This window comes from Manis javanica, chromosome 4 (genome assembly GCF_040802235.1).
Source record: "Manis javanica isolate MJ-LG chromosome 4, MJ_LKY, whole genome shotgun sequence".
NCBI lineage: Eukaryota > Metazoa > Chordata > Mammalia > Pholidota > Manidae > Manis > Manis javanica.
The window spans coordinates 15,058,182-15,071,076 of NC_133159.1; the positions used below are offsets into that span (position 1 = coordinate 15,058,182).

At 48.4% G+C, this 12,895-nt stretch overlaps 1 protein-coding gene across 1 annotated transcript; it reads left to right on the plus strand.

The window, feature by feature from the left end:
* Nucleotides 1–53: 53 nt before the first annotated feature.
* Nucleotides 54–12,421, plus strand: PINK1 (PTEN induced kinase 1). The gene is made up of 8 exons (XM_036999555.2): nt 54–449; nt 4,899–5,186; nt 6,580–6,680; nt 8,380–8,562; nt 9,104–9,267; nt 10,567–10,694; nt 11,065–11,301; nt 12,120–12,421. Exons 1-8 carry the CDS (start codon nt 54–56, stop codon nt 12,375–12,377), a joined length of 1,755 nt encoding a protein of 584 aa, XP_036855450.2. The 3' UTR covers nt 12,378–12,421.
* The last annotated feature ends 474 nt before the right edge of the window (nt 12,422–12,895 follow it).

Below are 12,895 nucleotides of genomic sequence, written 5' to 3' on the forward strand. Positions count from 1 at the left end.
GTCCGGCGTCTCCGACGCCGGCGGCGGCTGGGTTCCTTGGTCGCGGCGCCACCATGGCGGTGCGACAGGCTCTGGGCCGGGGCCTGCAGCTGGGTCGGGCGCTGTTGCTGCGCTTCACGGCCAAGCCGGGCCCGGCCTACGGCTGGGGGCGGCCTGAGCGGCCGGGCCCCGCGGCGGGCTGGTGCCGCGGAGAGCGCCCGGGCCAGGCCGCGGGGCCCGGCGCGGAGCCGCGCAAGCTCGGGCTCGGGCTCCCCGAGCGCTACCGCTTCTTCCGCCAGTCGGTGGCCGGGCTGGCGGCGCGGCTCCAGCGGCAGTTCGTGGTGCGGGCCCGGGGCGGCTTAGGCCCTGGAGGCCGGGCCGTCTTTCTGGCCTTCGGGCTGGGGCTGGGCCTCATCGAGGAGAAGCAGGCAGAGGGCAGGCGGGCAGCCTCGGCTTGTCAGGAGATCCAGGTCAGCCCTGACCGGGAGCGGGGCGGGAGACTTGGGGGGCGTGGCTGGGGGCGGGGTCCTGGGTCCGAGGCGGAAATTCCTTGGAAATCACCAAGGCTCATTTGCAGTGATACTGATCTGATATGGGACCAACATCTCATACTTGTTTTACCGTTTTCCCTCAAACAGCATGTTTTGGAAGATGGGCTGCTAATTACAGCTCCTGTTGCAGTGTGGCTGATGGCTTTGTAAATTTTCTAAAACTTAGGGACAAATCATAACACTTCTATGCCTGAAATAGTTGTCATCCCCATTTTATGCCTGCGGAACATATTCAGAGAGGTGAAGTAACTTGGTGGAAGCCACATAGCTAGTAAAGGACAGTGCCGAGAGTCTGAATCTCGTACAGTGTGGCCAAACAGTTAGTGAAATTGCTGGAGCCCAAGTGACAACTGAACAGCAGGAGAAAACATCAGACTTAATGGTTTTAAGTTAACCTGTGTAGAGTCATCAGGAATGTCTGGATATGTAGGGCTTCTTAGAGTTTTTAAATGTTTAAAATAGCTCAGAGACTTGTTTCTACTCAACCAAAATCTGTATAGTCAGGATTTTCCAGAGAAACAGAGCCAATAGGATGTGTTTATAAAAAGAAGGTTTATTTTAAGGAATTGGCTCTGCAATTAAGACTGGCAAGTACAAAATTCGCACATTAGCTCACGACTGAAGGCCGTCTGCTGGCAGAATTCGCACTTTTTCTGGGGAGATGAGTCTCCTTCCTAGGGCTTGGAACCACTCTGAGTTAGTAGAGCCCCTGCATTTTACATCTTAGGGCTGAGGCAGTAGAAGATGGAGTGAGGACACTTGGTTGCCTAAGGACACTTGGTTAAGGGCCAAGCATTTCTTCCTTGTTTCCTGGTTTCCAGCCCAGTTCTCGTCGCTTGTCACCAGAGTGTCTCATGTTTCCACTCTGGCCAGTTTGGGGCAACAGGTGACATCTGGCCTAGTCTCCAGCCGCTGTCCTTGTCTTTTGCTGTGGCTTAACTGACAGAAGCCAAGGGTGGGAAACTTGACAAATCCTGCATAAAATTAAAGAGGCTTTTAAAACTGAGCAGCATGATTCTCCTCACTCACCATCTACAGACTCTTTTCTCACACTTTGCCCTCCTGAGTCTTAAAATTTTTAAGTAGTTGTCAGTTAATTTTTAAAATGCAGGTGTTTGACTTCTTTTGAAAAAAATCACCAGATCTGGCAAGTCTAATGCTAAAATTACATATGTTGTCAGACTGGAGTAATAGTGGCTGCTCCCTTTAGCAGAAGACATGTGGGGAAAAAAAAGTTATAATAAAGTAGGCTAAAGACATGAATATATATTTTACCAAGAGGAGATAAGATGCCAAATAAGCATAGGAAAAGATGTTCAGCATCACTAGCCATTAGGGAAATGCAAATTAAAAACATTGATATCACTGCATACTTATCAGAACAGCCAAAATAAAACATAGTGATGATACCAAATGCAGAGTAACTGGACTGCTGGTGAGCATATAAAATAGTACAACCACTCTGGAAAATAGCAGTTTCTTACAGAACTAAACATGCATTTAATCATTTGACCCAGACATTGCAGTCTTGGGCATTTACCTAGAGAAATGTAGACTTATGTGCACACAAAAACCTATAGCTGAGTAGCTGCTTTGGAACATGTATGGCATTTCCCCCAAAAATTAAAAGTGGAATTATATGATCCAGCAACTCCACTTCTGGGTGTATAGCCAAAAGAATGGAAAGCAGGGACTCCAACAGATGTTTGCACACCTATGTTCGTAGCAGCATTATTCACAGTAGTCAAAAGGTGGAAGCAGCCCAACTGTCCACTGATGGATGATGAATGGGTAAACAAAATGTGGTATGTCCATATAGTAGACTATTATTCAGCTTTCAAAAAGGAAGGAAATTAGGATGCATGGATGAAACTTGAAAACATTATGCCCAGAGAAATAGGCCAGTCACCAAAGATAAATACTGTATGATTCTACTCATATGAATTACTTAATCTAGTTAGATTCATAGAGATGGAAGGTGGAATGGTGGCTACCAGGGACTGGAAGAAGAAGGGTTGGGGAGTTACTGTTTAAAGTGTATTGAATTTCAGTTTGCATGAAGAAAAATGTTCTGGAAGTGAATGGTGGTGATGGTAGCACAACATGTGAATATACTTAATGCCACTGAGCTGCATACTTTAAAATTATTTAAATGGTCAACTTTATGTTATGCATATTTTACTACAATTCTTAAAAATAATTTTTAAGCCCTGTGCTGGAATGTTTATAGCAGCATCGTTCATAATAGCAAAATATTCAAAAAACACCCAAACGTCCTTTAGTGGATGAATTGTTAAACTCTCGTAAAGTCAACTATTAATACAGGTAACAACCTAAATGAACCTCAAGGACATTATGCTTAGTGAAAAAAGTTAGTCCCAAAAGGTTACATGCTGTATGATTCCATTTATATGACATTCTTGAAATAACAGAACTATAGAGAGATGGAAAACAGACCAGTGGTTGCCAGGGGACCAGAATAGGGTGGGGTGGGGCATTAAAAGAGGTAGCACGAAGGAGTTCTTTGCAGAGACGGAACAATTCTGTGTCTTGATTGTGGTGGTGATTGCATGAGTCTGTGCATGGGATAAAGTTGCACAGAGCTACACACATACACACACACACACACACACGAATAAATGCAGGTCAGCATGGGATAAAGTTGCACAGAGACACACACACACACACACACACACACACACACACACACACACACGAATAAATGCAGGTCAGCATGGGATAAAGTTGCACAGAGACACACACACACACACACACACACACGAATAAATGCAAGTCAGCATGGGATAAAGTTGCACAGAGACACACACACACACACACGCATGCGCGCGCGAATAAATGCAGGTCAAAAAGATGGCCAAACCGAGTAAGGTCCTTAGTCCAGTTAACAATAGTGTGTCAGCGTCACTTGCTTGGTTTCAGTATTGTGCTACTTCTTTGTAAGTTGTCACCATTGGAGGAAATGATGAAGGGTACGCAGGACACACTGTACTATTTTCTATTTCTTTTACAACTCCCTGTGAGTCTGTATTTCAAAATAAAAAGTTAAATACATCTCATTCTCAAAACTATGATTGATAAAGGATTACTCTACAAAATATTGCTTCTGCTCCATGGTTTAGACTAGTTTAGAAACTAGTTGGCAAGGCAAGATAGACTTTCGTTTTTTAAAAAGTGAAAAGTTAATCTTGCAAGATGTATTAGCTTATAGATACTAAGCATTTTAGGAATCCTCCAGAAGGAAAGGTTGCTCTGGGCTGGGTTGTCAGGTCTGGTTATAAAGGAAGGAGGAGCTCAAGTTGGGACCTAATGGTCAAGTGGGGATGAGCCAGGCGAGCAATACAGTGTGTGGGGGGAAGGAGTGTGAGCAAAGGTCCAGAGAGAAGCATATGAAAGCTAAGTATGGACAGTGCACAGGCCAGCCTGGTGGAACACTTTCCACTTTTAAGAAGTAGCAAGGCAAGGTATGTGTAACCTGTTGGTTAGGTTTTGAGCAGAAGAGTGACATATGTATGCAGTGTGGTTTCATCTGGCTCAGCAGCAGGTAAAGGGATGTTGTAAAAGTGGGAACATCTAGAAGTGGTTGACTGACCACAGAAAGGAGTGATCAGCAAGCAGGTCAGGATTTGAGGAGGAGGGTGGAGCCTGGGGGAGTGGAAAAATAAGGTCACCTGCCTGAAGTGGAGAAGGACCTGGATTGCAGGGAAATGGGCTCTTTCCCAGTGTCGCCACACACCTGCACTTCATCTATTTGTATCAGAATATCTGTACCCCTGTTCCTTTCTGGAAAGAAAGACATGGGCCCATCAGAGTACTAAGAGGCGGAGTCAGAAGACAGGACTTACTGACTCAGCTCTGGAGCCTCCTGAGCTCACCCTGCTGCCTTTCAGAGTAACCGGAGGTCATTTGCAGGTGGAGGGCCTGTTGGCCACAGGCCCATCCACGGCTGGTAAGCACCCAATAGCTGCCTGCCAGGCGCTTTACCAGGAGAGAACTTTCTCCATAATCAGAAACCTCCCAAGTTTGTGCTGCAACTTGACAAGCAGTAAAGGAACGGTGTGCCCTCTGCACAATTTAGTTCTGACCTCTTAACTAATTCACAGTATTCTGTGCTGGGCTGTCTCTGTGACTGCAGTGAAGGTACAGAGTTTGAGAAAAATAACTCTGAATAATGAGAAAGGCAGGATGGCTGAGCCCAGCACGAGCAGTAAAGCCCAATGTGGTGGTATTTTTATTAGCTCTTGATCTTGTCGGGAAGCCCTTGCCTTGCTTTACCTCCCTGCTCTCATTTCCCTGTGCTGGAGCTTTGCTAGGCTCTCTGGCTCATGGTGTATGTGTTTTTCCTCACAGTCAATTTTTACCCAGAAAAACAAGCTGCTGCCTGACCCATTGGACACTGGACGGTCACAGGGCTTCCAGTTAGAGGAGTACCTGATAGGGCGGCCCCTGGGCAAGGGCTGCAGTGCTGCTGTGTACGAAGCCACCATGCCTGTGTTGCCCCGGAAGCTCGAGGTGGCAAAGAACCTAAGGCTTCTTCCAGGGAGGGGCCCAGATACCATTCCGCGGGACGAAGAGGAGGACCGGACCCCACGAGACTCTGTCTTTCCCTTAGCCATCAAGATGATGTGGAACATCTCGGTAAGGAGGGGGCCTTTCATCTATAAAGTGGGCATTTCTCAAAGTGCCAGTCTTGGGGGATCTGATGGCACTTTCCCCAGGAAGTAGAGAGGCAGATTCTCTGCAGTACAGGTGCCTATATTGTTAGGCTCTCTCAAGCTCACACACGAGGGTCTGAAGCAGCATGACTCAAATTGTAATGTCCACGAATCACCTGGGGATCAGGTTAAAAGCTGGGTTCTGATCAGCTGTCTGGGGTGGGACCTGCTTCTGCCTTCCTGACAAGCTCCCAGGTGATGCCCACGCAGCTGGTCTTTGAACCTCACTTAGAGTAGCAAGTGCCTAAACCATCAGCTTCTGATCGGTCAGTGCATCCAGTTAGCTAATTTCAGGACCACCATCCTCTCTCTTCCCCTTGACCTGCCTCACTGGAGAGGAGGGGCCACTCTCCTTTCCTCTAAACTCGCCCTTCACCCTCACCTCCATCAAAGACTTCTCACCCACTGAGGCTCTCAGTGCTTGGAGAACTTGAGGTTTAGGGAAGTTGAGTATTTTTTCCCCCAACAAAAATGAAGATTTCTGTCTATGTAGATTAATTTCTTTACCTTACCATTACAAAGGTGGGTTCAGAAAATTAAGACTTGATGTTCTTCCTCCTGCCCAGAGCTTTTCAGGGCTAAGGTGGGACACAGCCACAGCGGCTCATCCTGGACACTGAAGAATGCGGTTTCTTGTTTTGTTTGTGAATGAAGGTTATCAGGCTTTTGCACACCTATGCTGGGTTAATAGCTAACAGGTAGCCAAGTCCTTTGCCTGAGGAACATCCAGTCTCAGCATCAAAACTGCCCCGGGTTGGGGCATGACAGCCACTCACAAAAGCTAAAACACTTGATTCTTACAGGGTTCTTAGGTTTCACAGGTCTTGAGGGACATTCATAATGAAATGAGGAAAATAAGGTGCTTTTTCTCCTCTTTGGCTTGGTTTGTTTCTTTTTACTGGGGTTGGGGGAGGCTGTTCTGTGACTCGGCACGTTATGCTTTGTCTGGCACTGCCCGTCTGCTGAAGGGAGCCTGCAAGGATAGCCTTAGTGCCCCAGTGGTCAGTTTGGAGGCTGGTGGTGAGAGGCATCCATGGCAAGAGAATCATCCAAGCACTCGTTATCTTGCCATCTCTTCCTGCCCTGGGTGCCTGAGTTGCCAAGAGTCTGCAGTGTGGGAAGCATCCTCTAAGCTGGCATGGGTGGCATCTCTGCCCTCTGTCCCAGGACAAACTAGTTTTGGCTTGCCACTTCAGAGAGGTTGTCTTATATTGAAGATCAAAGCCAGTTAGGTAGTAGCTGTCCTGGTCTAGATTACAAAGGGCTGGACTTGCTCGGGTCTGTGTAACCCTGGACTCATTATTGGTGTGTTCCAGGCGGGGTCTTCCAGTGAAGCCATCTTTAGCACCATGAGCCAGGAGCTGGTCCCAGCTAGCAGAGTGGCCTTGGCGGGGGAGTATGGAGCAGTCGCTTGCAGGTAAGCACCCACCTGCCTACCAGACTGGCCGTGACCAGCTGGCCTTAGATCATGGATGTCCATAGATGTCTTTGTCTATTCATTGTCCCTCCAGCTGTCCTGTTAGCTCCCCAAGGGCAGAGCTCTCATGTTTTGTGTGCCGTAGCTCAGTAAATGTCTGTTAAATATGACTGGGGGAATATGAAAGAAGGTCTGTAAAATACTGAGGACAAATTCCTGTCTCAGGAGCAGCACCTCCCCTGGTCCTGCGGATGCCTGTCTACCTAGCCTTTGCTCTCCTAGGGACCTCACACTCAGCCCTTATGACCTGTTCCTCTCGCCGCTTCTCCCCTCTCGTTTCTGATCTTGTCCCATTTACACCCACTCCACCATACTGAATTCATACTGCTCCCCAGCCAGATGCACCAGGCTCCTCCGTGACTGCCTCTGTGCATGTGGTTAGTATACTTGGGCTGCCCTCCCCAAAGCCTCCTGTCCCCTTCCAGGATACTCCTGTGCACACCCACCGATCTGCCCAGCACAGCCATACTCTTTCTCTGGGCTCCTGTTACGGGCAGGCAGAGCTTTCCCGCTGTGGCACTGACAGCCTTGAACTGTGATCCTGACTCTCCCACTAGCCCTGGAGGCCTAGGAACAATGCTTTAACTCCTTTGATTGCATGAACAGGGGCCTACTCAGGGGGGACTCCAGATAAACAGCAGTAGAAGGCCACGCGAGGCCTGAATCTACAAGGCCTGGGAACCAAGGCATATCTGAGGACGGGTGGGTGTCTTGTTCCCCCAGTGTTGTCTTGATGCCTCTGTCTTGATGTCCATTCTCTTCTTACACCTGGCGTGTCTTGCCCCACGGCTTCTCTATCCCTGCATACCTTGGGCTTGCACCCCTCTAACTCCCATGGCCCCAGGCAGGTCTCATGGCCCCCTTTCACCTCCAGCTGACTGCCATAGTTACACTTTAAAACTCAAGAATATAACTGGCCCTCCTTCTCTTTTCCCACCAGCCACTTGGGTCTCAGATGCGACTGCAGGCTTGTTGCCTTTGGGCCAGGTGCCTACCCTCCATGCAGTCAGCTCTGCCTGAGTGGCACGGCCCATCTGCAGCAGGCAGTCAGGCAGCCACTGTGTAGCGGGGCTGTGGGTGTCGGGCTCCCGGAGGAGGAGGGGCGGCTGGCGGGCAGGTGACATCTCTGCTGTGAACTGCATCTGTGTCCATTCGTTTATTCAACAAAGGTTTACTGAGCTCACACTCATGCCAAGTGTTTTGCTAGAACTTGGAATCACAGAGATTCTAGGTCCTTTACAGGTATTAACAACCCTATGCAGTGTGTTACCACTTATTCCCCTTTTGCATTTGGGATTGAGCCCTGAGAAGCCAGGTAACCTGGCCAAGGACTTACAGGGGCAGACCTGGAATTCACATCCAGGCAGCCTATTCCAGAGTCTCTGCCACATGGGATGGAAGGATGGATAGACAGGCTACAGGATGGACTAGTGGCATCATGAAAGGTGATGGGTCATCTTTATAGGATTTTTTTCTCCTCCAACACCAGGCTCTGCACTTGACACAGAGCAGATCTACAGTAAATATTTGATAAATGGGTGAATAAGTGAACATTGGTACTTACTGTGGTCTTAGATTATCTTTCCACCTGTCATATCTGATACTGGTCTCATTCATCTGTTCCATTTGGCTAAAACAGAAAACCCGAGAGAGGTCCCAAGCAACTGGCCCCTCACCCCAATATCATCCGGGTCTTCCGCGCCTTCACCTCGTCTGTACCACTGCTGCCAGGAGCCCTGGCCGACTATCCTGCTGTGCTGCCCCCATGTCTTCATCCCGAGGGCCTGGGCCACAGGCGGACGCTTTTCCTCGTTATGAAGAAGTAAGTGAGGGTGTGGCAGGGCCTGGAATGTAGGGGCTGTCCCCACATGCCTGAGCCCAGGGTTGCAGGGGAGGGCAGCCTCACCCTTTGGTAGAATAAAGCCATGCCAAGGATGTAAGTGTGCCCTAGAGAGCAGTTTCCTGTTAGGATGATTTTCCATGAAAACAGAATCTCACTTTTATTCAGAAGACACATTTCACCTAGTGCTTTTAGTACCTTTGAGTATCACCCCTTCTCTGTCGCTTGCCTTTCCTGTTGCCTTTTTTTTAAGACATAAAAATAGTCCTCCTTCCTCACCCTCTGTACCCACGAGCAATGCTATAATGGGTGTTTTAAGGAAATGAGTACCTTTTCCATTACCTCCAGCATGTGGAGCCCAGCTCTGTGTTCCTAATTTTAGGAGAGTGGGTAGGAACAGACAGGATACTTGGCAAAAAAGAAATAAAGCTCCAGAAGAGGAAAGGCCATCATCCTCCTAGTAAATAAGATGCTAGGGATCATTGGTGCACATAGCCAGAAGCCCTGTCACCCTCTCCACCAGCTACCCCTGTACCCTGCGCCAGTACCTGCGGGTGAACACCCCAGGCCCCCGCCTCGCCACCATGATGACCTTGCAGCTCTTGGAAGGGGTGGACCATCTGGTTCAACAGGGCGTTGCACACAGAGACTTAAAATCTGACAACATTCTCGTGGAGTTGGATGCAGGTAGGAACCCTGCTGCAACCTCAGAGCTACCTGGGGCAACCAGACCAGGTCTGGGAACATTTAGGACCCTTAGGGTCTTTTTTGGTTTTTCTATTATAAACTGTGTCTTAATTTAACTCTGTACATAAGAGGTATGCAATCCCTCCTTCAAAATGGCGGCTTTGGTTCTCTCTGCGGGGTTTGGGGAATGATGGTTAGCACTCCCCAAGTTCCTTCCTGTCACTCACTTACAGAACAAAAACCTCAGTGGTGGAAGTTTTCTTGAATAAAGTAAGAGACTAGCTCAACCTAAGAATTTTCCAGAAGTGCCAGTTATCCAAATGTGGGCCCAGCTGCCTCTGGACATAATGAGTTCCCCATTACTGAAAGCACTTAAGTAGAAGCTGGATGCCTCTTGCCTGGGATACCGTAAAGGAGATTCATATATCTGGTAAATTTTGAAATAGAAGATTTAAATAATATGCAATTAAGTTGCTAAAGGAACTAGCTTTGTTTTTTTACTTAATTTTTTTTTATTAAGGTATCATTGATAGACACTCTTATGAAGGTTTTACATGAAAAACATTGTGGTTACTACATTCACCCATATTATCAAGTCCCCCCCACACCCCATTGCAGTCACTGTCCATCAGTGTAGTAAGATGCCACAGTCCCTACTTGTCTTCTCTGTGCTACACTGTCTTCCCCGTGACCCCCCCTTCACCATGTGTACCAATCGTAATACCCCTCAATCCCCTTCTCCCTCCCTCCCCACCCGCCCTTCCCCACCCCTCCCTTTGGTAACCGCTAGTCCCTTCTTGGAGTCTGAGTCTGCTGCTGTTTTGAAAGGAACCAGCTTTTTAAAGGAAGTCTCTGAATCCTTTTACAAATAACTAGTCCTTAATGCACCTGTTTCTTAGGTTTGGAGTTGGGGTTTCATGTGTAGACTCCTGGGGTGTAATGCCCTGAGAGTTCATTTGAGTCAAGCACCATTTGATGAGTTAATCACGAGCAGCTCCTTTGGCCTTGGGGACACATCTAATTACTAGATTTAGAGTGAGCCAAACTTTTAATCAGTTCTTTGCTTGGGGCTTTGATTTCCTAGAGGCATTTCCATATTCATGGAGTTGGCCCTCCCATTCAGCCCTTTGGTCAGTGGGCACCCATCCAGGCCTTGCTGGCCAGTGCCCCTGGGCCAATGCCGAGTCCCTGTTAGCCCCTTTTCACCCCCGTCTTTATGGTGGCTTTAGTAGAGACACATGAGGGCCTCTTGGAGGGAAGGGGGAGAATCTGTCACTGACCTGCCTGTCCCTTCCCCAGATGGCTGCCCCTGGTTGGTGATCACAGATTTTGGTTGCTGCCTGGCAGATGAGCGCATTGGCCTGCAGTTGCCTTTCACCAGCTTCTATGTGGATCGTGGTGGAAACGGCTGCCTGATGGCTCCAGAGGTGAGTCCTGCTGAGTGTGTCAGGCACCATCAGCAGACTGTTCCACCATGTTCCCACTGACTACTAGGCAAGGCCTGATGCCTCATTATTTACCCGGTGCCTCCATCTTTTCTGAGCCATAATTTGACACTAGTCCCTTCCCCACACTTTGCTTTAATCTGTTTTTCCCTAACCACCCAGAGGATGTGAGTTTTTGTCAGCACAAAGCAGGCAGCCTAAGCAAATTCTTCTGGGTCTTCCCCACAGCTTGCTCAAATTCTGGGTTCCTTGGGACAGAGTTCAGATCAGCCCATCAGTTGTCATGCAGGAGGAGAATGAATGGCTTAGAAGTGCCAGCAGCATGACTGCTCAGACATTGCTTTCCAAACAGGTGTCCACAGCCTGCCCTGGCCCCAAGGCGGTGATTGACTACAGCAAGGCTGATGCCTGGGCAGTGGGAGCACTCGCCTACGAGATCTTTGGGCTCCCCAATCCCTTCTATGGCCAGGGCAAGGCCCCCTTTGAAAGCCGCAGTTACCAAGAGGCTCAGCTGCCTGCGCTCCCCATGTCAGTGCCTCTAGACATGAGACAGCTGGTGAGGTCACTGCTCCAGCGGGACGTCAGCAAGGTGAGGTTGACCCCAGGCTCTGCAGGGTTTGCGGGGATGGAAACCTCAGTTCACATTTCAGAGGAAACATCACGTTTGGGCTGGCACTAGTGGGATAGACAGCAACTCTGTCTTATAAAGGCCAAAGACAAGAGAACTATATAGATTTTAGTATCAACAGGCTTAGGGAAATTAGCCACCAAATCAGTCAGAAATCTAGCAGTTTGATTCTTCTTGGCCTTAGGTGCTTAAGTTACTCAGAGGGAAAAAGATGCATTTTTGAGAAATATTTAACAGAGATGTAGCTTATAGAAACTGCTGAGCTCTAATGAAAAACTGATGTGAAGCCTCTCCTGAGAACAGATCTGGACACTTTGAAATTAATATAAAGGAACATAAAGGCTAACCTACTTGAAGCCTTCTTTGGAGTGGCAGGTCCACTTCAGGTGGCATGCTTAGGGGAAAGCACAGAGGCAGACCAGGATTCAAACTACGTACCTCTCCCTGCACCACATGTGCTCTTGGTCACGGGAGATCCTTGCTCCTACCAGCTATTAAGTGATGGGACGTAACTCCCCTCTCACCAGACAGTGCTAGTGTCCAGGAAGCAGTTCGTGGGCCCAGGCAAACCTGTGCACATGCAAAAGCCTGGAGCACGGGTAGACAGCAGCCAGAATGTCAGGTGAGTGAAGCGTATTGTAGGAAGGAGAGAGAAGAGAGTTTGGTTGGGGCCAGAGATGGGAAGAACCTGACACATGGAGGGACTCATTAATAGAGCAGCTTGTGGGCTAAATGCTTGACGTAGACGTTCTGAGCTTCAGCTTCCCTTCCTGTTGCAGAGACCATCTGCCCGGGTAGCTGCTAATGTGCTTCATTTAAGCCTCTGGGGTGAACACACTCTAGCCCTGAAGAATCTGAAACTAGACAAGATGATTGGCTGGCTCCTCCAACAATCAGCTGCTACTCTGTTGGCCAACAGTCTTACTAAGAAGAGCTGTGTAGAAACAAAAATGAAGATGTTATTTCTGGCCAACCTGGAGTTTGAAGCGCTGTGCCACGCAGCCCTCCTCCTCTGCTCCTGGAGGGCAGCCCTGTGATGACTCTGATGTAGCTGGTCAGTTACTAAAAGAACTTGACATCATCTGTTGTCGTAATGGTCTGTGAATGCTGAGCGAGGGGGCTCATAGGTGTGAGGGTGGGAGACAGGAGAAAAGATGGTGCAGAGAGAGCTAGTCAACCAAAGAGAAGGCTCTGGTTTGGCAAGTGGAAGGAAGAACATGAGTCCAAGTTCAGTCTGTAGCTACTCGCTTGCTATAGCTGTGGGATTTGGGGTGCGTCATATTAACCTGGGTGGACTAAAATTCTCTTACCTGTAAAATGAAGAAAATGGTCTAGGTAGGAGTTGGCAAACTTCTTTTGTAGAGGGCCTGAGATTAAATACCCAGGCTGCGGCAGCTACTCGTCATTGTGGCACAAAAGCAGTCTTAAGTGTGTGAGGGAGTAAGTGTGGCTGTGTGTCAATCAAGCTTTATTTATAGATACTGAAACTAATTTCATCTGTCATGTGATATTCTTTTAGTGTTTTTCAACCATTTAAAAAACTGAAAACCATTTT